The sequence below is a fragment of the Anser brachyrhynchus genome (genome assembly GCF_964034855.1).
Source record: "Anser brachyrhynchus genome assembly, chromosome: 2".
Lineage (NCBI taxonomy): Eukaryota > Metazoa > Chordata > Aves > Anseriformes > Anatidae > Anser > Anser brachyrhynchus.
This window is the reverse complement of record NC_137695.1, coordinates 132,930,420-132,957,894: the sequence shown is the minus strand read 5'-3', so window position 1 is coordinate 132,957,894 and position 27,475 is coordinate 132,930,420. Positions and strand designations below refer to the sequence as shown.

Sequence of the window (27,475 nt, the reverse complement as noted above, 5' to 3'; positions counted from 1 at the left end):
TACAGTCTAAATTATTCCTTCTTTTGTTAGTCTTATTCCTTCTTTTGAGTACTGAGTACTAGTGTCTATGGTAGTATCAGACATATATACCATATGTGATAATCTTTTTCAAATATTCCTTTCTTCAAACAGCTTGCGACAGCTGACTACCATCCAGCCCTCATTGCATTATTAATATATTCTAATTCCCTTTAAAAGAAAATCCATCTGTGTTAGCAAAGTTTATTTGTACATTGATAAATAGCTTTTCTTTTCTTGTCCCCTTTCCATACTTTGACTGTTGATATATATATATATATATATTTTTTTTTTTTTCCCAGAATACACGGCTCTCAGGATATAGAGCTGTCTTCTTTCATCTGCAAATTATCAAGTAGTTTCACCATAATGGTCCTGCCTCCTATTTCCTCCCATTCAAAAGCACAATTTACATATAAGTTATTCTTCTGTGTCATAACGCCAAGAAAATTTTATCTATTGGCTCCTCATTATTTTGAGGCAACTATTAACATCTACTGCTAATAAAAAGTATTCGTAGAAGCAGTTTGTCTAACAAGGAGTACCACTTCTAACAAGGAGGACCACTGTCAGAAAATACTAATGACAACTGTATTTCTTATACAGAAACTGTAAATGAGGCCTGGGACACTTAAAAGAAAATTTCACCTTGCTTATTCTTCATATTCCTTGATATATCAGGAACTGAAGCATGAAATCTTCCTCCACATGACTTGGCAGAGTAACCAAAGTATTTTACAATTATACAGCTGAAACTTAGTTGTGGATAAACTTTCCATTGTTATTAAATAATTTGAATAATTAAGGAAATTATTGGCCCCTTAATTGGCTTTATACCAGCTCTACCTACCTTTTGTACAAAGCACAAAAGTACTTTGAGTACAGCAAGGGCATCTTCTTGTACAAAGCACTTGGCATATTACAGACTCCACAAGAAAAACTAAAAGAGACTAACAACAGTAGTCATAGTAATAACAGATCTATTGCCTTAGGAAAACACAGTTTAAAAAATCTGGTCAGACCAGTGTGCAAAGAGCTGTAAATAATGCACTGATGGCATTACATGGCCTATTGCTCAGAGACCACTGCTCCAGGAAACATCTTCTAATAATGCCATCTCACAGACTGACTTTGAAGCCTTGCTTTTCTCACTTGAGTTCTTTTATTTCACTCATATATATAACTTTTCCTAAAAGAAGTTGTAAAGTAGTCTCCCCTAAAATGTAATTGGATTTCTTTAATCTGTTTTTCTTTTGAACCCAAAATACAGGGTTTATAAAATTTAAAATTACTGTTTAACAGCTGTGACAAAACAACAACATATCTAACACAAATACCTCAATTTCTACAAATAATCAGAAAAAAAGATTTTCACAGCCTGAGAAATTGAAAATGAATAAGCCATGTCCATTCTTTATGACTTGTTACAGCCAAAACACTAACTGCACTTCACCTCTTCCTGGCATAGCCATTACACAAGTGGATTTGGTCTGAGCAATTTAGCTCAGAGGTCTAGCGAGAGATGTCTCCCAAATATTATACTGTATTGTCAGTAACTACTATACATGTAGCAGATGGGTTTAGTACTGTATTGCAGATAATTTTGCCATTGCCAGCCTCCATATCTAACTGGAAATAGCTTTCAGAAGTGACATTTTCAATAAGGAAAAACAGAACTTACACAAACATTCATAACAAAGTACTAGAAAATAAATAATAATAATAATAAACTAAGTGTTTTTTTTTTTTTTTTAAGTTTGGAGTTCAGAGGAACAGTGTCTACAACATTATGTGGGGAAAAACTTCAACCTAAAATTTTTGTAAGCAAAAATCGAATAATGAAATGAAAAACGAATAGTTTTCTAAATGAATAACTGCATTACAATTTGATCCACTGAGCTGGATATTATTTTAGACTCATTAAAGTCAAGATAACCACATCTATTAGACAAGACTCATTATATCACATTAAATTTACTAATAGACCTTAAGAGAAAATGCTTATATTTTCTTCACATGAATAATCATACTCACTGCAAAGGGGTTACATAGAGAAGTATAAGCACTCACAAACAATGTACTTAATAAATCGGCAGTTTATAGCACTAAAAATTTTGTAATAACTAAGTAACATGTAATATTTCCAAAATTCTGCTAGGTCCAACATCCTCGAAATACACTTAGAGGGAACAATGGAAAAACCAACTTACTGGTCCCCAGGGTACCAACAACGGATGTTATAGAAAGGGAAGAGAAAAATATATTTGAATGATATGAGCAAGCACTTACCTAGTGGCTGCCCTGCAATGATCCTGGCATTCTCTCCTGCCACTGCAGCCCTTGCATGCCTCTCGCTCATGTACTGTACAAATGCGTAACCTTTGTGCACTGAGCAGCCAACTATTTTTCCATACTTTGCAAAGATCGCTTCGATGTCACCTTTTTTGACAATGGCTGTGTTCAGATTACCAATGAAGACTCTAGAGTTGATGGACTTCGGGTCATTCTTATTGGTGACATTGCTGGTCTGTGTTTTGCCGGTCATGGTTGGATTACTTGGCTTTAACCCTTAAATAAAGAACAAAGAGAATTATGTTTCATAGCATACAGTTATCTTTGGCTTTGATGATTTTTCCATCAATAATTCACTTTTTAATTTTTTCCATAGGGTGAATCTAAACTTGGAAAAATTATACTTTCTAAAAATGATTATTGATAAAACAAAGGTAACATATTTTAAATTTTTGTTAATAAGCCAAATTAAAACCTCTCATCTTTACAGATATAAAATATACCAATACATCTCTTAACACCATGCTCTGTTATTGGAGCTCTGCTGTAATCATATGTGGATTTATGCTTTGAAATTGACTTTTTAAGTACCTAGCTATCTAGAATCTGCAAAGCAAGAGAATGAATCATTATCTTATGACAAAGAAATGAACATTCAAGGCCCTGTGGAGAACAAATTCTAAAAATGAAAGACAACTTTGCTTTTGTTTGGTGTCAGCCAGAGCACATTTATCTCCAGTTAAATATCATTGACCACCGTAAGGAATGCAGGACCAGTAACATATAGTTCTTTACTGCAATCAATATGTTTCTATCAGAACAATTTTCCTTACCAATTCTGTGAAAAAAAAAAAAAAAAAGAAAAAGAAAAAAAAGAAAGAAAAGAGAAAAGGCAGGGGAAACACAAATGGTTTACACTCCTAAGATTAAAAACTATGAAAACAAACTTTCTTAATTGTATGAATGCAGTTTTACTTGCTATTTAGCTTTTTCTTCTGAGATCACAAGACCATATGTAACCTTAAAAATACAAAAATACATTCTTGGGAAAGATTTGCCAAAATAAGAAAAACACTTTTTGTGTTCATCTAGTCTCACCCTTTTAAAGTGCATTTGATTTTGTTACTGTGTATGCAAGTTCCACCTGCCAGCAGGTCATTCCACTTATGTCAATTTATTTAGACGGAGGTGAAAAGAAATAAATTATCTCATGTAGCTGCTGGGTTTTCTTTAGTTGTATTTGATAACAGACATGTCAAAAATATGTATACCTTTTTAGAATGAAAACTTAATTTGTAAGAAGGAGGTCATTTAAACAGCAGTCAAATATAGGTCATCTCTTACAGTCAAGATTTATGTTACTATTTTTTAACCTGTTCCTTCTTTTGATCATATCACAGTAGCAGCTCAGGCAAGAAGAAAATGCAGTACTGCTCACACTTTTCTCAAGATGAAAAGGAATAATGACCTCTATTCTGGACACCTAAAGCTTGACATTAACTAGCAGAAGTTTCATATTTTAAATCAGTAGCTACCATATATTAAGCTATACTGAAGAAAAAAAGAAACCATTGTTACTGAACTCTGCACAGTTCCTAGTGAACAGTAGCCATCAGTACTTTGACTGTCTCCATCACACATGATCCAAACCCCACCCTTAGGATAAAACACACAATGGAGACGTGGGCAATCCTCCAGAGTCCTAAAAAATGTTCTGCTTATTTTCAAGCACACATACATAGAGTGGAGGCTATCAGTCAACTTGCTTTCACTTCCTTAAACACTTAAAATAACAGTTTACTTTATATTACAACATTTAAAGAAAACACTGTAGAAGAAAATAAATTTTCTTGTAAGTTTATCAAATTTAAATACATTCTAGAAACACAGGATACTGTATGCATGCAGAGATTTCAACATGGAAAACCAGGGAAACCGACCTGATCAAAATCCTTTGAACTTTATTATATGACACAGTTAATATCTGTATTTCTAGATTCCTGTGCAGATCATGCATGTTGAAGTCATGCCTGTAAATAGTTAACCTGAATATTTGGAACACTCATAACAGTACACTTAGCACCGTACAGTACTAAGTACACTCATAACTGTACATTCATAACTGTACTTAGTACAGTTTGAAGACAATCCACTTAAGAAACAAAAACATGTTGCACATTGAGCTCCATGTTGGCAGAAAGTAGACAGCTGATATTATCTGAGAACTTGCAAGTTTAAACCCATCTTAGATATAACTATATTTACACAGGAGTCAAGGTGCACTTCGCATAGCTGTGTTTGCTTAAAGAGCACTAATGATACAATCTGAAGAGGTTACATGGCAGAGTAGCTAGGCATAAAAATAAAAATTCCAGCACTCAAATAGCTGGTGAACAGAAAACTGCTGTTATTCCCTGATGCCATCAAAAGACACACAATTTTGGTGTACCTTTGTTGGGAAAAATTAACATGGGTAGTGATAGTTCATGTTTGTGAAAGTCTGGTCTTAACATCTTGTTAATGTTCTCTGTGCAAGCTTATCATCTCATTGGGGCAATGTTGATCTCTGGTCTATGTAACAGTAGACTTGGCTTGTAGACCTGTCTCTTCCTCTGATTTTCTGTATGGCTCTCAGTAAGTCACTTTTTTATACCTATGTTTTCACTTTTTAGACTTTAGACTTTTTTTTTTTTTTTTTGGCTAAGCTGTGTCACACAATGTCATGATCTCAGCTGGGATTCCTGGGTATAACTGACACAATAATAAAAATGACAAGGGAAAAAATCTAAAGAAAATCTTCTGCCAGACAAAATTTGCATGAAAATTATAAACAAAACCCCTCTTTAATTATTACCATCACAACTGTTTTCCAAACACCAGAGTACTACACTCTGTATTTCCTCTATTGTTTAGCCATTTAAAATGGGATTTAGTGAACTATTCCTTTTTATGACCTGAAAATTCTCATTTTATTTCTGCCCAGTTTTGCTGTGTACTATTTAAATAGAATTTGAATAGGACATTGAATGTTTCCCTCTTGTAGTTTTCCTTTGCAATGCAAATGTACAACATTTTTGTAACACAAAGAAAAAATAGTTGTCTGATGGGTTCTCATATTCAAATGAACAGTCAGGAAAATATGCTGCAGAAATTCAAAGGATGAGAATAATATTAACATGTGAATAATTGGGATCTGATTGCCTTGGTGGTCTGCATACAATACTATTGTGAATATTTCATAAAAATCAAAGATACATGGCAACTTCATTGCAATGAGAAAGAACAATAATTTTTACACTTCAGTTACAATACGCATCTGTGAGTACTGAATTATGCTTATCATCTCTGTGCTATCAGTAAAATCGTAAACATTGTAACTCATACAACCACAGAAATAAATGAAATTGTGAGAGAAACATATCTGAAAACATCTCATTTCATTGCAGCCTTTAATAAGGTATCTTGCTAATTTCTTATCATTGCAGTGACCCTTTCTGGTAATAAATATCTTCTATAATGCAAAACATATCTTTTAAGGAATACCTTACAGATAGCAGATACTTGTCAATACACTTCATTGTACTGTTTCATTATGTAGCTAATTTAATTATTCTACCTAGAACTAACTAGTGTAAGTCTTACTACACTTGAACATCAAAGTTATAAACCGCACCATTTCCATTACTATTTACATCTCAGGTTCAAAGAGTGAAGTCCACAAACCTGTTTTAAACATTAAATTTTCTAGTTTTTAAACAGGAATGTAAATGTAAATGACTAAAATGAGTTTCATATTGCCCAGCACACACATGGGATAAGTCTAAGTCAGTCAATATGAGCTGCTAAAGAGGAGGGCAGGTTTAAAGTCCTGGCTTCCTTCACATTTCCTATGAAGTTTGGTTAAACAGAATGACAAAGCATTGCTTTGTGGCTCTGAAACTCAGCTTCAGTCCATAAAATGAACATCTGAACTCACATCTCCCATTTCATAGGAGATGCTGCCCTACAGGCACAGTGGTTAACCCCAGAATAATGAAGACAATAGTACCTTTTGCGGTTGTGCTGTGTTCTGATGCAGGGAAGAGTATAAGAACTGAGGCAAACAGGAGTTGTTCAGTTCTACATCCCAGTAATTCCCAGGAATTGCCCTGGGGAGTAGGGGTGAGAAGGGACCATTATAGCCAGATTATTATTGGTCCTTTGGCTCACAATGCTGCTTATGCAATTTACCAATGACAAGCCAACACAAAGCCTATCTTTGAAGAAACAGCATTTTGGTTAATATGCAAAATAATTTGGGAGAGACAAACACCTGAGGACCTAATCTGTTAAAAAGGATTTTGAGAGCTATTCACTTCAGCATCTTCCATGTTATATGAACAGTTGTTCATCATCTTAAAAGACTGATTGGAACTCATCAGCTCAGTTGTTATTTTCCAAGGAATACAAAAAAATTCTCTCTGAAATAGTCCTTATACATTTTTGTATGCTAAATAGACTAGTGAGGCCAAATTCTAACAATTCTGTTGGAGTTAAAAGCTCACATAAATTGCATTACAAGAGGATAGGAAAAATTTAAATTGAAGATTTATTTTAGTAAGATCCGTACTTAGTTTCACTTTCTAAAAATTTACCTTCAACAATCTTAGAAATATTTTCAGGAACTTCTTATTAATGTGCTTTTATCCTGGAGTTATTTTATTTCATTTGTAAATAAAACATTTGCTTCTTTTAAACAAATAGTAAAGTCTAGATAATTTGAATGAACTAAAAATTTTGCTTACAGTGACTTTAGGAATAATTAGGATTTACTAAGGAAAAACTGAAGCAAAAAAAAAAAAGGAAAATCTTTCAAGAAAACTGAAATGTTTTCTGAAAATAGGTTAGAACTGTATTACTTTGCACATAAAGAGATTTTAAAATACCACACTTCTGTGTACTTCCCATATTTACAAAGAAAATATTAGGAAAAATGAAACACTTTCATTTCCCCCCAACACAAATCAGTCTGAGATCATGTCTACAGCTGAGTCAGGAAATAGTCAATACTCAGTGTTAGGTCTCTGTGATGACCAATTTTTTCTTATAAAACAGAAACTTGAAGTGAAAACCAATTCTGTGGAAAATGTTTCTTAACTATAAAAATTCTAAGCATTGGTAATTTATTCAAAGCACCATTAAATGCCAAATCTTAATTTTCACCATTTGCAATAAGAAAGTTTGCTGAGTAAGATGCAGAAGCATTTAATAAATAAAAATCCTTCCAAGAAAGATAACAACCTAAAAAGACAAATGCAGCCTGATCAATTGCTAGGATGTTCGGGTTTGAGCTGAACAAGGACATTCTAGTAGATTGAATATCATGATATCAGTCCTTAGATGGATAAAATGCAGCACTATAACAGTGCTCAGTCTCTGACCTAAAACACACAGGGTTCTCTCAGGCAATTCCAAGGAATTTAACTCTGCCCTTCTGTTATCCAGACTCAGTTAATAGCTGAACTTTTGTAAATATCAAGATTCAATCCTTACTTCAATAGTTGAACTATTTTGAGGTTTAAAAATTAATACATATTACAATTTTTATCAAGAATAAAAGCTTAAGGCCATAAAATAATTTCTCTCCTTTTAAATTGCTTTTTAGCAACAGTGACAACATTAACACTTTTGTACTGTTACAGAAAAATTTAAGATGTTTAAACATTAGAAGTGTTATTCTGTGGCTAAAATGTCTTACAGCACATATTTATCTTGTATTGGTACTAATATTTTATGGAGATAATTCAATATCCATGTTAACTGCTTTAATAAGCTGTCATTAAAAACTGTTTTATCTTAGATGAAATCAACAAACTTATCAAACTTATCAAACTAATCAAACAAACATAAAATTTTAAACATAAAATTTAAAAACTTATAATAATAAAATTTAAAACTTATAAAATTTTACATACCAATATTGGATATATCATGGGGAGAGAAGGAAGGAAGGGAGTGAGAGAACAGAAAGCTACCAGATAAAATATGTTTTGTCATGGAAAATAATTTCTTCTTTATATTTTAAATCAATTTTAATGAATTACTATATCTAGGTCACACAAATAAAGAAAAAAATTAATTTTAAGATGGTTAGTTAAATCCACATAAAAATATTATGGCCTTTTCCAGTCCTCATTAAAGTAAAAAAATCTGCTTCCCCTCTTCCTCCCAAAGATATCCTGCCTTTTAAAATCATTTTTATTTAGGTATTTATTTATTTATTTTATGATTTAGGTTAAAGCTTTCCTTTCAATTATTTTTAAGAATGGGTTGACACATCATGCCTATAGCACAGACAATTCTACCTTCAAGCTGGCACTTCTGGAGCCATTTAAACAATAAAATTCATCAATACTTGCTATGCTACATCCTGTAGAAAATGAAGGACTAAAATATAAAATGATGTAGCAGATTACACTTCATTTCCTGTTGTCACTCTTCTCAAAAAGACAAAGAATCTGTCTTTGCAGAAGGTAAAGATTTTTTTTTTTTTAATTTTTTAAATAAAACAGCTATCTATTAATTATAACATATAGACAAATACCATAACAATTTTGGCAATACTTTGTTTTAGTTTAAACATCTGAAAGAGATGTACACCCTGTTCCAGGAGGACCATCACCTCCAAGAAGTGAAAGGCAAGAGGAGAAAGTCTGAAGTCTGCAGGGATAGACAGAAGCTGTAGATTCACATTGCCCCATGCTGGTTTATAGTGGTGGCATCTTCTCCTACCCAAATGAGCATGAGAGAATTAAACTTATTAGCAGAGAGTTATAAGAATTTTCTCTCTCATTCACTTGCTTTCAGTTCCCCGAATATAGAAAATAACCCTACATAATTATGTACACAAATACATTTCCCTAATATAATTATTTTGACGAACTCAAATATGGGCCCCTTTGCTACATTATATTTATCTCCTATTAAACACAAGGCTTTTTTCCATTTATCACCTTGGAAAATCAAACCATAAGATTTGTTAGGATAAGAAAAGAATCACAATTATTTTTCATAACACATACCAGTATAGCTGTGTAAATAATATAGCAAGCTCAGAAGCAAATTATTAAAACCAAGCCTAAAACCATGTGACTTACTTGGGATTCTAAGTGAGGTAATGATGTTACATTATCTAACTATCTTATCCCATAAAGACAAATGCTCTTCCAGTGAATACCTGAGTACCTTAGAAACCAAGCTAACTTCACAAATTCCAGAAAGGGGCCTTCAGATAATCCCTCAGATAATTTCTCACCTCAGATAATGTCTCCAGGAAAGGGTGTATGAGAAGAACATTTTGACACAAATGCAAGACAGTCAAATAAAGGTTTAACTTGTATACTTTTCTTTAACATGTTGTGGTTGCAATATATGTGTTGGATATATCTATCCTGGAAACATTTCATCTTGGGACTGACAGCTTGTATGTGCTGTCAGTCAGGCTCTTGGAGTTAGAACTCAGCAAGATTTCTTCCTTTTCCTGTTTTTTTTTTTTTTTTTTTTTTTTTTTTAAGAAAAAGGCAAACAGAAGAACAGAAGCTCGTGACTTTTCCTTTTGTCCAGATCTATTTGTAGCCAGCTATCTCATCTCCTCTGAGTCGTCATTTATCATTCATACAGCAAGCTATTTTCATCTTCCCTCATCAGTCATTCCTGCTGACTTCTTAATCATTTTTAATGCATCTCTCTCTTTCTACAGTTTCTGTGGCCTGAATCTGATTTCAGAATTCAGTTGTAGGTATAGTGACAGTAAAAGGTACAGCAGGATTGCTGTCTTTTTCTTCACTTGGCAGCTTCATGATACAGTGAATTGCCTAAAAACAATCTTAGCTATTTTTACTGTCATATGACATTTCAGGCTAATCTCATGTTCACCAGGATTTCTTGGTCTCACTCAGCAGTGTTGCTTCCTGTGTGTTTTTGCTTCCTCTTCAGCTTCATATCACTGTGAGGATTAAATGAACCTTGGCAAGTAAGACAGTCTCCTACTATCATTTTTATAATTCTAAATTTCCTAATAGACTTCAGCAGTTCTCTCTGCTCTCAGGGGTGTTTACAGTTTCAAAGTACAACATCTTCTGAAATTTTAATCAGCAAAACATTTTGGCACTTTAGAATTTGAAGCTATTATGTAAAATTAAGCCTAATAAGGATAATTGTGGTATGGTCAGATGTTTCCTCTACAATAAAATTTTCTTTCTAAACCTTCTTTGTTTTTACTATTTTTTTTTTTTTTTTTTAGGACGTGACATTAGACATAGTTAGGATAATATAAATTAATTTTTCATATAATTCTTATGGAAAGAAGATTCTTTGGGCAAACATATCTTGCTTTTTTAATGTAGCTTACCATCTTTATTACTTGTGGAATTGTTATGAGAGGTTCATAGATGGCCAGTTTTATTCCACTGAAGCTTCCAAGAAAACTGTTGGTAGCATTATGTAGGCAAGAATTATTTTGCTCCTTTCTGTTTCTTCTATTATTTTACAAGAGTTTGAAATTGGATTTGGGGAATGTCACGGTCCAGGCTGCCGAACACCAAACAAGAAGTAAAGAGCTTCTGAATTGTAATCCTAGCTCTGGTACAGACTTGATAAGAGGCCTTATGCAAGTCACTTAATATCTCCACCTTCTTCTATTTCTTAAGCAACTGGCAATAATACTGATGATATTCCAGCTCAGTGGGTTGTTACACGAACAAAATGAAAGCATGCAAAACACCACAAAAATGCTGCAACACTAGAAAGTTTAATAGGAAGTATACAGCCAGGACTTTGTTTGAGGATTAGTGATATCTTTGCTTTCCCTGTCCATAATATTTCTACCTATATTTAAAAAAAAAACCTTTCCTGTATCTTATGTGTATGGTTATTTTAACAACAATTTGCCTCCATATTAGTTGGTCAAAATCAATTTTGGTCTGTCATAATGGAGACAGGTATTTAAGAATACTCGGATTTTGTAATCAAAGGCAAATTAGAACCAGCTTTTTCTATTTCATTTACTCCACATTGTCCCTTTCGGATGTCTGTCTTGGATATTTACACCAGATGACCATATTGTGCCTCTGACTCACAGGAAGAAAAGCTAGTACTGACAACCAAGTAATCCTGATATCTGACCCTAGCTCTGCCAGTAACTTTCCCAAAATGACGCAGTCACTGGTGTATTGTGCTTTTATTTTATCTTAATATTTTACTCCATTTATTAAGTTTGTCTAGATTTTTTTTTCTTGGTCTTGCACGAACTGTATCTTTAAAACCCGAGTAAATCTGCAAGCAATGTGTGGTAGAACACCACGTCAGTGCAGAGCCTTGTTTTAATTGCTTAGCTTATGCAGTACACCCTGAGCCAGTAACCCAAAGTAATAGGCTGCCATTCACCACAAAACACCTGAATGTCTTTCTAGTCTGTTTAGAAAGCCTAGTCTATCTTTTCATACTAAATCTCATGTGCATTTACCAAAGTTTAGGATTACAAAGGTATTCCTGAAACAAGTGGTTCTCTCACCACTGATAGTATGCGACAAGCTATCTGAAATTCCTTTCCTTGACAAACATTACAGTAAATTGTGTCTACAGTGTGGCAATTGAATTTTACCCACATGATTATGAAAGTTTCCATCATATACAAGAAGAATATATATATATATATAGGCATCTGATGGAGAAAAATATAAGTAAAATTGGAATCTAATGATGCTAGGAATCAGCCTCCTATTCAGATCTGACTGGAGTTGCTTTTTTTCCACCACAGCCATGCAAACATGGGCTAAGTCCTTTTAAATTTTATAAATAGATTCTCCTGGGTTTCTGCTACATTGTAAATATGAATCCCAAACTGTCTGATGATGTTTTTCTACTTTGTCATCTCATCCTGCAGGCACCTGAATTTTAATTACACTTCAGTTTCTGACATTGAAGCTTACAAGTAGTCTAAGGTTCTGCAGAAATCACTTTAAAACTTTTCAAGGCTGAGTGTCTTGATATATATTTCATGCTTAAATCTGCCCAAATTCACTAACTAGGCATTCATTGACCTGTCTTGCCTGTAGAGATTATTTCAGTAATTTTCCTCTGTCATTTCTATTAAGGACACGAAACTCAGCTGCAGTGACTTCCTTGTTTTTTAGCTGATAGTTCAATGTTTAGGACATTTTCTGGGACAATGCAAAACGTAATTCGGTTCTCTGCTGCTGAAAATTAGAATGTGTATTCTGTCTCTTGAGGGTGTTGTTGGGCCCTCTTAACAATCATTGTAACATGGGAGCTTCAATGTTTTACCTTCTACAGCCCCTTTCCTAGACTATCTTCAAAAAACAATTGACTTTTACTTACTAGTTATGTCTATGGGAATTCTCAAGCTAAAAACTTAATAGGCACTTATCTTTTAAGGCATAAGCAATTTTAATATCTGTTTATTTGTTTTTCGGTTCTGTGCTGAGATCGGAAATAAATGAAACTTAGCATTGTAACATTGTCATTGTTACTGAGAGATCAGAAAGCCTTCACTATGCCCCATACAAAAAAAAAAAAAAAGCTAGGCAAGTTAAGCAATGTATTAAAATAAATGTGTTCAAATATTGTATATTACAAAGAACTCCAAAAATCATACTATATTTTCATTTTTGTCTTTCAAGGGCATTATAAATATACACAAAATGTCGTCTTTTCCACTTCACCATTTCATTTTTTGAAAAAACAAACAAAAATTGGATGAGGACGTTTTCTCCAATATTTCTCAATCTATGTAGTCTCAGCAGTAAGTTCTTCACTGGAGCAGGTAGATACAAGTGAGATTTTAATTTAGTCTAGGATACTAGTAATTCTTGGTGAATCTATGTTTTTAATGTAGTAGACATCTGATGCCCAAACACAGCGATGATAGTCCTTGCTTGGATAAATGTTTTATTTACTTAAGGCTATTTTAGAGAATCATTTAAGCTAACACAATGAAATAACAATATGACGAAGATATTTTGCTAAAAGCATTATCTGAACATTAATCATACATATTAATATAGGTTTGTTTGTTTGTTTTTGATGCAAACCATGCAAAAACCTTTGTCAACATATCTTTTGTAGCAGTATGTTATTTGAGCAAAGGGTGATTTTCCAGGACAATGCCTAATAGTTTCATGTCATCATGTAACTCAGCCACTGTGATCCAAATCTATGTATACTTGAATGCTATAATTTGGTGCTGGCTTTTTATTCTTGTTCTTGGTTAACCCCTTGCAAAGAGACACATCAGGGGGAAAAAAAAATCAGATACAAGTCTAAGATGTCATTCTTTCCTTGTACTAAATGGACACAAAACTCTAATATTTTCTCCACCTGGTTACTTAATCATCTATCTCACATATTCTCTGCTTCTTCCCGCATCTATTTTACTCTGCCAGAGCCTTTTTACATCATTTTTTACTTGAGTCTGTTTTGTTTCTTCTATTTTGCTGAGTCCTTCCTACACCATTTCCTCCTCCTCAACCTTTTTTTTTTTTTTTTTTTTTCCCTCAGCACTAAAATAAAATTTTCCAGTGCTTTTGTCTTCTCTTCATGAGGGCCTATCTAGACGCTGGCTGATTTATTTATACTATATGTGTGTGTGTGTGTGTATAAATATATATATATATATATATATATTTTCTGGGTTATACCTAAAAGAGTGTGGTCTTGTAAGCACTGAGTACAGTAGCACCTGAGGTGAACATACTCTGTCTTTCTATCAGGAACTAACTTTATTGCTACTCTGAGTGACACGGTGGCCCTGCCAGAGTCAGTGGAAAAAAAATATCCCCCAAAACAACATGAAAACAGCAAAATTTTAACTGTAATAAAACTGAATATTTACTTGTCTACACACTTCAAAAAGAACAGCACTGGATCTTTAAGCCGTACAGCATCTTTAAAGACTAGAAAAGAATGATTGTGGTAAAATTGAGCATGCAATACTTGACTTTTTCTTCCCACATTAGATGAACTGGAACAGGGAAAAAAAAAAGAAAAAGGAAAATATTTCCACTAATTTTTCAAAACTCAGAGTGGATTATGATTTAATTTGAAGCCAAAGGTTCCAGACCTACAAAGATTATTTTTAGAAACACCAGTGGAAAAGAAATCACTAAAATCCAGAATATTTTAGATAAATATGCTTTGTATATACTATATAAAATATACCTTATTACAGTATAAAGTATATATATACACATATAAAGTATGTATATAAAGTATATACTTTATAAACTTTAAATATACTCCCTTGGATCACAGGAGATAGGAAAAATTTGAGTGTAAAGAGACATCCCTATGAATCTTATATATTTTTTCTAATGATTACATTCAATCTCCTACATCACATTGTAGAGCTGTAAAGTATCTAGTAGGAGTGCAGTGAAAACTAGTTAAAGTAAATAATTTACAAATGAATAATTTATCCTTCAAATTTTCTACCCTTTAAAGATTTTTTCTAAAGCTCTTGCTGTCATAATATCTAACCTCTAGTCTAAAGGATGGGATTATTAGAAGAATTCATTACTAATATAACTCTGCTTTAAACCACAGTGAATCTTTCATTGACTTATCTAGGGCAGGAAAGAATATAAACTGAAGGGAGAGATTTTTTGACGTTTCTATGTTCCCCCCCAAGTGAATACAAACAGATTCACTTTAAGATTTGGTATTTGACAACACGCATTGAGTACTTTTCTTCTTGTAAATATAGATCAGTTAAAAGCAGATTTTTGAAAGCATTTGACTTTCAATATTAAACATTCTATATTTTCTTTAACTTTATCTAGTTCATCTAGATTTAATTTGTTCTAGTATTACCAATGTTATTGTTTCCTTCCAGTTGACTTTTAGTGTGTTTCTTCCATGAAATTTGCTTAGGAAACTCAAATAACTTTGAAATCTTTCATACCAATGAAATTTGTGTATGAGAGTTGAAATACAAAAAGACCACAAAAAGACAGAAGCAAGCGAAGCTAAATATAAATGTGCATTAAATCTATGAAAGAAAGTTGCTTTTGTTATTTTCCTTACTTTAAATGATCATCTTAAGTAGCTCAAATTGATTATTTTCAGTCCATGTTATCCTGTCATCCTAACTAATTAGAACATGTGATACTGGATTTATCAACAAATATTAATTATTTGACAGAGCTAATCATTACGAAACTAAAACATACTCAGCAGGGACCATCACTGGTCTTTCAATATGCAAGTCTCAGTTCTCCAGCTGCAGTGCATTCAACATTGAGTGTCTGATTTCCATTAGTATTGCTAGTTATTCTCCTAATAGAATAATGTGTTTTAATACTCTTTTTGGAAAATAATTATATAAATATTCCTTAAAAAAGCATCTTATTCCTTTCCAAATGTGCACAGCTGTTTTATTAGTAGTACAAGACCAAGCAGTACATTTGTGTAAGTGATGATAACTGTCAAGGAAGGAAAAAACTGCTTGTCAATTCTTGCATACATTACATAAGTCCCTTTGAAGAAAATAATCACTGGAATAATTTTAAATTCTGAGAGTGAGCTGTAGCTGAGAAACATCACTATCGTCATCAATAACTGGTAAAATTTAAAATAATCTTTCATCATTTTTATCCATCCCTGCAAAACAAGAAGAACATCTAAATGTTTTCTCTGAAATTGATTATGTAGTTATTACAGATGTTCTTATAAGCTATTCAACTCCGGATAATTGGGAAATTTTACCAGATGTGGAGTGGAAACCAGAAGGGAAAATCAAGAAGTATAATTAACATTTTGAAGAGAAATTGTAATAATCTCTGTACTCTTAAGCTAGAACATGTTGAATTTATGTAGGAATTTAAATTTATGTAGGAATCTATATACTTACAGCAAAAAATGTTATGATTTAATGCTTTTTGTTGTTACATTTTTATATTTGTAATTGTAGAAAGAGGTAGGACCCTTAAGAAGAAAGAGTATTTGAGGAAATTATTACTAGTCCCTTCTTTCATTTTAATCAACAAGTGACTTTCAAGCCTATCTTTAATCTTTCCAAAAATGAAGTTAAGTGCTATCAGCTTCTATAAAATGATGTGCCTTCACAACAAAATTGTTGATTGTCACAGTTGGAGAAGGATCTGGATGAAATCTCACAACATGGGTATTTCTCAAAAGTAATCTCCTCAGATGTTTCCAATATATTTTATTGACCTATTTCTTCTGTCTGTCAGCTCTTCCAAAGGATATAGTAAAAAATAAGTGTAAAGAAACACATTTAAGAAAGAGTGGAAAAATTCTGGCATTTTTTTTAATACATATTGGTAATATAAAAATAACAACCTACTATTTGATGCATTTTCCTCGTTTCCCAATATGTTGACAATACTTTGAACAAGCTATCCATTTTGAAATGGTGAAGTTCTTTTGGAAATTAAGGTCTTTAATAGCAGTCCATGATGAATTAGGAGTTTTGTGTATATGCATCTTCACAACTTCAACAAATGTTGTAGTTCTGCAGCATTTCTTGCTTTCCTTGCTGCAGTGGTAGACCAGAGACCTGTGAAATACTGTGACTAACACCTAAGGTAGATCCTTCAGTCTACACTCTAAGGAGAGTAAAGATGACTGAAACAGTCAAAAATCTTGTTCTTCTTTTCCTTTTTTTTTTTTTCTTTCCTGTCTGACCACTAAATCCTGAGGTTTGTAACTTACATTTTAGGCTGTTTGATGTGAGTGTGATAGGTAACATTAATCTACACAAAGATTTGAGTAATACAGGCAGTTTAGTTACAGTTGCTAACTCACAGATTTGAAATAATGTCCAGAAGAACAATTGCTTTGCAAAGCATAAACATTTAGAAGTGTTTCTGCACAGCTTAATATCTGGCTACTGAAACAATTGTTGCCAAGAAGTTACCTAGAAAAAAGGGAAAATATCTAATGTAACATTTTCAATTTGTTCATATGTTGGATATGTAAAATTATCTCCCACCTCCAGATCTGATCTTGGAAAGAGAGTTACAATAGAAAAACTCTAGGCAAGGCCTGTCCTCTACAGGAGGCAAAACTTGCCAAACCTCCCCAAATAAAGTGAGAGGACAATTTTTTCTTCAAGACTAGCTTGCTAAATTGCAGTTTAATTTTAAATTTCATGCAAAAGAGACTTAAACATGTAATATCCTAAACCTCTGATAAGTAAATTTATTCCCTGACCATTAGAACTCTATGAAAATATATCACATCTCTCTCTTGTTTCTATGTCTCTTTAACTTCTTTCCTCAACTAAACTTAGACTGAGAACTAAAGAAAAACACCTTCAAAGCATTAGAAACTGTGTCTTTAGTGGTGCCCTTGGTTTAGGAAGAAGGACAGTTTAAAATGTTCAGAAACAATTAGTATTCCATTGTCCTTGATGTAGAATCCTGAAATATAGGAGGTTTTGGAAGAGTGAAATGTAGCAGAATTGTGTAGAAAGCACTGTGATGGCAAATGTGAAAATATTAGCTCTTTCTCAGACAACTCAACTGTAAGGATTATGAAACAACTGATATGAGCTTGGTTAATGATCCTTTAAATTCTAATATACTTTTTCCTTCTCTCTCTCAACATATAGTTTATGGAGTCAAACATATACAATTTAAAGAGAGGTTACTATATGTATTGAAGTCATGTACAATGTACTTTTTTCTAGCTGATGATATCTAAAGAACTGTTAAAAAGTAACAACTTTCAAACTGAGGTACAGTTTTAGTTATTCAGTAATTATAGAATCAACTAAATGCCATAAAAGGTGCCAAAGAATACCTGTTCCATATTCTCATATCAAAATCTGTTCGAGGAAAAAAGTTTGAAGAATTTTCAATTTGTTGCTGATTAAAGTGAGGGAAACAAACAAACAAAAATAAAACAAAACAAAAAATAGATAGTTCAGGTCAATTTAAAACAAAAATCTTTTTTCCCTCTTAGGCCAAAATGAAAAAGTAGGGGCAATATATTGTTTTGGATAAAAGCTAGAAGACCAAAAAAACAAGACTTCAGACAGTTTAAAACCTTACAGAAAAAAAAAAAAAAAAAGCTGTTTTAGTAAGTGTCTGTCTCTATATATATTATTCTCTCTCCATTTTTCAAGCTGAAATAATATGATAAATTTGACATAAGATTAAGTGATGCTGCTTCAAAATTTTTCAAAGAATGTTCCACATTTACAAATTTGCATCACCTCACAAACATTAATGGATTTGCTTTCAGAACATCTTCTGCGAAGGAGGTTTTCTATTCCACTATAACAATGAACTAGCAAACTTATATAATTGTTATTATTGTCTCAGAATATCTTTATATAAATATAGACTCGGTCTTAAGTCCTGATCTAGTACTTACACACAAATGCAATACATAAGAAATATAGATAAAGTGGTTAAAAGAAAGGCTTAAAGGAGAATGAAGAACCTTTTAAGAGAATTAGTCCATTATATCTTCTCATGAAATCTCTCTTATGACTATTTTTTTTCATTCCCTTTTGATATCTATTAACTAAAGTTGTCACCAAGATTGTTTGTTACAATTTTTCAAAGACCAAGAATGTTCACAGTGTGAGGGCAACTTTAAAAGGATACACACAAGGTTACCTAGACTTGGATGAACCTTATTCCATTCTGGCTTTGCCTCTTCAACAAGGTTCAACAATTTTAAAAAAAATATTATTATTTATTTTTTAAGAAAATTCAATCAGTTCAATCCTCCCCAACATTTATACAGTTTATGGTTACACAGTATGCACTGTAGGTATTTCCAAACACTGTGACATTATACAGTATTTCAAAATAAACGTAAGTACTACAGGCACCATATCAATTGTAAACTTACAGATGGCTGATTGTGAAAAGCCATTAGATAGTCTGAGTCCACGTAGCAGCAATTTCTGACTGAAATAGTGTGATGAATTATACCTACTTCTTATGTCATTTTGGATTTTTTTCTTTCCTTCTAACAGCACTCAGAACAGCAAACGACCTTCCTGTTCCCCATCACAACCCCTCATGACAGACCACTGGGGAAAAAAAAAAAAAAGTAGAAAATATACCCACATGACATTCCTAATTGTCCAGCCTCTCCCAAGTTCCAACCAAATTATTTTCTCATCAATATTTCTACTATTGTTTTCACTGAATGCTTGTGATTGCATGAGGCTGATATTGCCAAATGCGTCAACCTGGATATAGAAAATTAAAAACATGTCTGCTGCAGCTTGTACCTGCAGTGCAAAAAGAAGCACTAGCATAGTTGCTCTAGGAGCTACCACAGTCTGGGATTCCCTCTTTTTGTCCTGACTGAGAAGAATGGAGCAGGAGCTCTCCACAACCCTCAAGAGCACAGTGTCAGCCATGGGCAACCAGAAGGAAACAGTTGTTCTTCAATGTCAAGGTAGGGCAGTCTCTTCGTACCCAAAGCTCCCATTGAATTATTTAAAATTTTAGGATACTACCTGGTAAGTATAAAAGAATTAAAATTAAAACAGAAACATAACAGTGCTTCATAAAATGATTTGGTTTAACATGATTTCTGGAAATGAAATTAGCTTCAGCTTTTCATCTTTCATTGTCATTTCCTACCTTCCATCTTTGTGTTTTTTTAACAGATGTAACTGCTTCTTTCCCTAATTTTCCTTTATGATCTCTGTTCTCTCATTGGAAATGCACAGAACCTCTTTATTTAAAGATGTTTTTCCCTTCAGCTGACTGCCACTCTGGGACCCATTGAAATAAGGTGGTTAACAAGCAAGGGAATTTGCTGCAGCTGAGCAACTGTTCTTACTGAATAACAGAAACACGTCAGTGTCATACATTAACTAGGAAAGCAGCCTTAGACTCAGCAGACATAATCAGAAACTTCCCTGGGTTCTATTTTGTAATGTCACCAGCAAAAACTACAGACTTCGAACAAGTAACTGCAAAAATATGATATACTGAAATCGAGCTTTGAAACACTAGGGGTCTAACTTTGAAAGGAAACAGAAAGCTCAGCAAAGACAGTATCAAAATGGTTAAAAGCACAGCAGAAAAACAAGTTGAATTCAGGAAAAAAACATTTATAGATGGAGTAATTTTTCTTTCAGGAGTGTGAAAACAAGAAAACAAGAACCTCTCACAAGAAGATTCCTAGGTGCTCTCTCCCTGCCAAAGAAAAAAAGTTACTTTAAAAAAATTCAAAAGCTTCTGTTTAAATCTGTGGTGAGAAATATTACCCATTCATAAACATTTGTTATGCACACACACAAAAAAATCCCAAGTTAGAAAAACAGTAGAGATACTAAAAACACTGCTTCTTTCACATGGAATGCGTTGTATTTGTCTGTGGTGGAGTGAATCAGGTTTTGCAATAAAAATTATTACATTTTTTATTCTTTTCTCCTTTGTTGGAACCAGCAAAATAAATAAGAGTCTGTAGTGTGAGTATAGATGCTCATAGTGAAAGCAATAGGACTCCAGAAAATCTATTTCTTCCTTCTCTTCCTATGCTATTGTTACACAGTATGTGGTACTTAAATCAACTTTCTTTTGCCACGTAATCACCAGTATTCAGCTTCTCATTTCATACACGGTAAATTTTAGTCTTGTTCTAATTTGCTGGTGTACTGATGGGCATTTCTGGTGAAGTGGTTTTCCTAATTTTCTAGGTCATATACATTGGTCTGGGAAAGTTCACTCTTTATCAACATCTCTTAGAAAATGCAAAGCTCTGGATAATGTTACATACCTTGAAGAATCTAGACCTAAGTGTCTCAAATTTTGACTCAAAATCAGTAGACGCTCCTAATCTCTAATATTTATGTGACTGTTTCCATAGGAAAATAGAATAATGTCTTCAGCCAGCAATACAGCACAAAAAAAAAGCACATTTTCTGAGTAGAGAACTCAGCTAATGTAGTGACCAGTGCAATAGCAAAACTTAAGAAAAAATGAAAAATTCTATATGCAAAATATGTTTTGAATGCCAAAGAGCCACTTCTGAAGAAATTAGAAAAAACAGTCACTATTGATACTTAACTGCATGCTCTCTATCCTGGGCACTGAATGGAGTAGTGATCCTGTGGAAATAAGCTACATGGAATAATTTAATCAAAAAACTGCTTAATGACATATAGCCCAAAGCAGGGCAAATTAGAATTGAAAGAATGCAGTGAAAAATCTGGCATTGCCCAACTTCTGAGATCAACTTTGCATCCTAACTAGAAACAAACAAGTAAACAAACAAACCTCTAAAGACACAATTACTTCAAGTAATAGCACTGATACTAATTCTTTACAAAGCAGATAAATTCTCCGAGCTTCTCACTGGCAGCTGTACTTAAAACTTCAAACCAAAGTTATTTATTCAAGATTCTTTCTATAGCTATATATATTATTTTTAAACACATATAAGCTTTTTTTATATATATTTTTTATTTTTTTAACTTTTCATTAGAGAGAAATTGTCCAGAATTTCATAAAATTGATACGATTTAAACCTTTGTATAAATACCACCATCTCTGGTAACCACATATAAACATGTTTTGTTATCCTGACCAATGGAAATATAAAGCTGTAGCATTAGAATCAGCCACAGGACAAAGATTAAATGAAACAGGTAAAGGGAGTGCACAGGTGGAGGAACTTAGAGCAGTCTTATTAGCCACACAACATGTTGCTAGCAATATTTACACTGATTCATACGCTGTTTTTAAGGGAGCCACCAAATGGATAGGGCACTGTGCAGTCAATGACTGACAGGTAAACAGAATCCCAGTTTGGGAAACTGATAGTCGGAAGCAATTGCTGGAGGTAGGAGAACAAAGGGCACACATGGGCACACCATGCCCATGGGCACACCATGAACAAGGGCACACCAACCACATGAAGTTTAACAAAAGCAAGTGCCAGGTCCTGCACCTGGAATGGGGCAACCCTGGCCATACACACAGACTGGGCGACGAGACGCTGGAGAGTAGCTCCGCAGAGAGGGATCTGGGGGTTGTGGTTGACAGCAAGTTGAATATGAGCCAGCAGTGTGCCCTGGCAGCCAGGAGGGCCAACCGTATCCTGGGGTGCATCAAGCACAGCATTGCTAGTCGGTCAAGGGAAGTGATTGTCCCGCTCCACTCTGTGCTGGTGCGGCCTCACCTCGAGTACTGTGTGCAGTTCTGGGCACCACAGTATGAAAAGGATGGGAAACTTGGAGAGTGTCCAGAGGAGGGTGACGAAGATGGTGAAGGGCCTAGAGGGGAAGACATATGAGGAGCGGCTGAGGTCACTGGGCCTGTTCAGCCTGGAGAAGAGGAGGCTGAGGGGGGACCTCATCACAGTCTACAACTTCCTCGGGAGGGGGAGTGGAGAGGCAGGTGACCTATTCTCCATTATTACCAGTGATAGGACCCGTGGGAATGGTGTTAAGCTGAGGCAGGGGAAGTTTAGGCTGGACATCAGGAAGGGGTTCTTCACTGAGGGGATGGTTGCACACTGGAACAGGCTCCTGAGTGAAGTAGTCACTGCACCAAGCCTGTCTGAATTTAAGAAGAGATTGGACTGTGCACTTAGTCACATGGTCTAAACTTTTGGGTAGACCTGTGCGGTGCCAGGAGTTGGACTTGATGATCCTTATGGGTCCGTTCCAACCCAGGATATTCTATGATTCTATGAACATGGGTGGGTGAAGGGACATGATCATTCAAACTCGATTACTGCCCAGTTTAACCAACAGGTAGACAGCCTTATGTGACTGCAACAAATTAATGTCATAAATGATGATCAAGAATGGGAACACTTACTTGAATGGTTACACATTAAATGCGGTCACACTGGACGAGATGATTTATACTGGGAAGGCTGTAGGATGGTCTGTATCAGTTAAGATGTGTGAATGAGACATGACTGCCTGTTCACAATGTTGTTTGCAATTTAACAAAGACCACTCAAGTAAGTGTCTCCCCTGCATATCCTGGCAGTTTGATTATAGTGGCCCACTATGACCCTCAGGGGCAAAAAATACATAATGGTTGGGGTGGAAGTAATCTCAGGAATTACCATGGCCAGAGATGCTACAGATGCCACAGGAGAAAATACAGTCCATAGCCTGAAGGGATGGTTTAGTACACTTCCCCTTCCAGAGGAGATTCAGAGTGATAACGGATCACACATTACAGCCAGGGTAGTACAAGACAGAGCAAAGGAGGAAGGGATCCAGTGGGTATTTCACACCCCATACTACCCACAAGCAAATGGTATTGTTAAGAGAACAAATGGGTTGGTCAAGCATTTTGCTAAAACTTACAAACCTGGATGGCATCTACCTAAAAAAATGTCTAATGTCTGTCTAATGTCATCTATCAATTAAATAATAGATGTAGCAGAGATGGTTGTCTGAAGATGAAAGCTTTTTGCATTTCTGCCATAAATGTGGTAACGAAAGCAGGTACAAAACCAGGGAAACACCCTTTTGGTTCTTATGCAGGCCAGATCATGCCGGTGAAAATGCCTTAGATTGGAACAATACCAGTGGTACTAACTACACCCCAAAATTCCTACGCATGGGAAGCCAGAGGTTGCTCAGGAAAAGTGCACTGAATGGATCTCACCTTCTTTTTGACACTGCTGGCTGAATACAATCAAACATATTTTCTTTGATTTTGTGTTCACAGGAATCCTGATTGATCTGCATGTGGACAGCTGGAGAATGATAAAACAGCAGGTCGAATTGATAATACTATGTTTTACCCTCACCTTAATGCATTTCCTTTTGGAATGTAGCCAGAAGGGCCCAGAATGGCCATGGTCCCAAGCTTATGTTACATACACTGGGAGTATGGGACTATGCTCCACCAAAGAAAATTTAAACTTGGCCACTATGGTTATGCATGGGGCTGAAGTGTATTCCAAACATGAGTAGGCTGATTAATTCATAAAATATATGGAATACATGTTAAACAGGGTGGTCATGGATCCATGCTTACACTAGCTATAATGGGTACACATTTGGAACTCCCCCCCAGAAATTTCTAAGTTTGTCTGTGGTAGCATTATGAAACGGTTTTAACTTTTCTAAATGGGAATGGGTTACAAAAAATGAGGACAAAGATCAGCAGATTCTATTTCTAATAAGGAAAAGCAGAGATACCATTTCAATAGGGTACCAAACTGAAAATAGCGCTGAATACACACACAACAGCTTCCCAGATTACTACAGAATTTACTGGGAGTAAGCTCAAATAGGACTTTGATCATGTACATGTCTGTCCCCATGGATGTGAATGTTGGTACACTTTTATTATATCTTGCTCAGTGCTTGTAATGTGTTCCTGGACTAATTTTGAGAGCCATTTCAGCATGGCACTCCAGTTCAAAACTGAAGTTAAACAGTTATTTTTACCAACTCAGCCTCCTATTGAGCTAATTCCTCACATCTTCCAAACAGGTCCTTACATAATTAAAAACATGGGACAACAAGTCCACTTTAACCCTAGCTGGTCTCTAAAAAGGGTAGAACTAGTGCTGCACATTGATATCTCAGAAATCAACTCAAAATGTACCACCTTCTTGAGAACTGCTCACACTGGCTGGTTGGCATGGTTACATGGACATTCTCTCAAACAATCTCAACACATGCCACAAGATGCCACTGGGTTACTGGGAACAGGATTAGGGATATTAAATAACACAGATGCCGAGGTCCTAATGGGTAGAATAACTGCTATTACAGATGACCTAAGAAAATTAAAATGAACAATAAAATCATTCTTATTGGCCTTAAGAGCAAGTCAATGGCTTCTATTGGACATTTTACCCCACTGTTAACAAATTAAAGAAAATGATCATCGATTAGTTGTAAAGGCCCTCAGAAAAACCCGAGGTGATACCTCCGTTGCCTTGAGTTTCATCCAAGAGCAGTTATGAATACAGTCTGTAGAAGCAGCTATTATTAGAAAGGGAGAGGGAGGAACCTTACCTATTGAAATTTGAAAATTGATTTGGCATAAGGCTTCAGAATTTGAGGAATTTCAAGCACAGTAGCAATTAGTCAACTTTACCTATTATGCAGAAAGCAATAAGATTATTACCTTTATGCTCACCGTAAACAATGCCACAGTATACAATATATATCCAATCATTGCATTAGGACTCAATCATAATGGAACTATACTTTATCCTAAGGAACATAAATTATGGACCCATCAAAAGGAAGGAAAGTGGCAGAAGATTGATGCAAATGCATGTATTGTGCATGAACAAAAAGGCTTCATTTGTGAAAATAACATGCTTAGGGCGCAAGACATCTGTCTGTATACAGAACAAAACATTTGTCATTTTGAAATACATCCTAACAAAACTCCAGCAACTGTACTTGTATATGTTGAGAAAGGATATGTTTGTATGAGAACTTGTTGTGATTCTGTAGTTGTAGATAAAAGTAATCACTCCAATGTTTGTGTTTGTAACTTTTCCAAAATTCTAGGATGTTATTTTAATTACTCACCTCCTGTCACCTCTTGCCAATTGTTACAACCCAACTACATGCTAATTTACGACCTGCTGCCTACTTCTATTGGAATGAATCTCACCATGTTGGGAAGACTGCTACAACATGAAGACCTGAAGCATCTGCTGAAGTGAGTTCGAGAAAATGGACAAAACCCTCTGATTACCGTCCATCATGATGTAGAAGAAATACATCTGGTACTGGAAAGAGTAAAGAAAATGGAGAACATAAATGGTGGGACACTTTTTTTGATGGTTGTCAACTGCCACAGGAATCTTTAACAACTTGCTTCACTCTGCCATTGTTTTATTAATACTCACTGTATTGTGTTTCGTATTGATAATTTCCATCTATGTTAAACATTTGGATTATAGTAAAACACCTAACTCGTCTATGTGTTTCCCATGTAGTTGATAATCCTTGCTACAACGAAACACGTGATATGTTTTGAGACCCATCTCCAATTCCTTCTAAATATTGTGAAGCTTGAGTGACTATAGTCATGGGGTGAATTATATGGAATAATTGCTGGAGGTGACTTATTGAGAGTAAATGTTTTTCTACATCTTAAGAGAAGGTTCAGTGTTGAGGAAACTTCGAGGGTGAGATGCGGCAGATATGCAAGAAATCTATTCCATGATAGTATCCTTGGCAACATAGAATGCAACCTTAGGTATTGGTAACACCAGGGGAACTTGGTGTGCTGACTCTAAGAGATAGAGCACTGAGGGTGGATTGGAGTGAAGATACTGCTGCCAGGCTCTGTGCTATCACTGCAGGGATGGGGAACTGGACAGTACCGTGGAACTGATGGACTTCATGGCCAGACCTGAGTCTAACTGATAACCAAATCATGTCCTCTGGGTGAACCTTGCTCATTATAATCTCATCATAACGCCAAAACACACCTCCATCCCAAAGGCTATCTGCCTCCAAGGTGCAACCACCCCTCACTGAGCATGCACTCTGAATTTCTCCAAGCCTATACCTTTAAACAAAAGTGAGAAAAAATTATACCAATCACAACGAAGACACGTATGACTAGAGTCACTCAAGCTCCACCTAAAAGTAAGAAAATAGTATAAAAATATCTCAAGAGAAGGAAAATGTAGGAGAAGCGACCGTCGCAAAGTTGGAAGGACATTGCTGACTTCTGGGATCAGTCAATGTCCTGAACTTCTCTTCCCCCCATAGGCATGCCTGTTGGGTAAGATCTGAACTCTTGGATATAACAAGTGCTTCCCTGGGAAACCTAAGTCTCTATTGAGTTTCATAAGTTAGCACATGTATTGTTGGTTGTGTTTGTCATATTCCTGGTATATGCACATGCTTTGCAGACAGTGTATTTATCATCATCAGTCCAAAAGAACCTGTAATAAACTATACTGGTCATTTACTAGACTGAAAGTGTATTATGCTATTTGTGCATCCATGATTGGGATAATTTCGTATATTGAGTGCAATCAGACTTATAGCACCAAATTGTGCATTACTCAGAATCTAAGCCCCTCTGATATCTGAGGACAAGCTGGAATGCAAGAGGGGTTAGGTCCTGCCAAAATTCCTTTAATGCAACTATATGGCAACTGCAAGATTCCAAATGTTTTGAGCTGCTTGCTTATAGGAAGTGATTTAAAG

The 27,475-nt window shown here is 34.8% G+C and overlaps 1 protein-coding gene and 1 long non-coding RNA gene across 8 annotated transcripts in view; one reads left to right on the top strand and one right to left on the bottom strand.

The window, feature by feature from the left end:
• The window catches only part of RALYL (RALY RNA binding protein like), a 421,742-nt gene that overhangs the window by 215,651 nt on the left and 178,616 nt on the right, over positions 1-27,475 (bottom strand). For 4 of the 7 annotated variants that reach the window (XM_080579001.1, XM_080578998.1, XM_080579005.1 and 1 more), the window contains one exon: positions 2,308-2,586. In XM_080579001.1, the coding sequence (XP_080435127.1) occupies positions 2,308-2,563 (256 nt within the window). In that variant the 5' untranslated portion in view covers positions 2,564-2,586. Of the gene's footprint in view, positions 1-2,307; positions 2,587-8,893; positions 8,988-19,281; positions 19,366-25,919; positions 26,038-27,475 lie in introns of those variants that run through there. The other 3 variants (XM_080579003.1, XM_080579004.1, XM_080579002.1) reach the window with 3 other exon arrangements.
• LOC308189218 lies at positions 10,214-25,951 on the top strand. The gene is made up of 4 exons (XR_013946148.1): positions 10,214-10,321; positions 19,322-19,752; positions 24,003-24,052; positions 25,814-25,951. It is a non-coding gene; the product is annotated as an uncharacterized lncRNA (long non-coding RNA).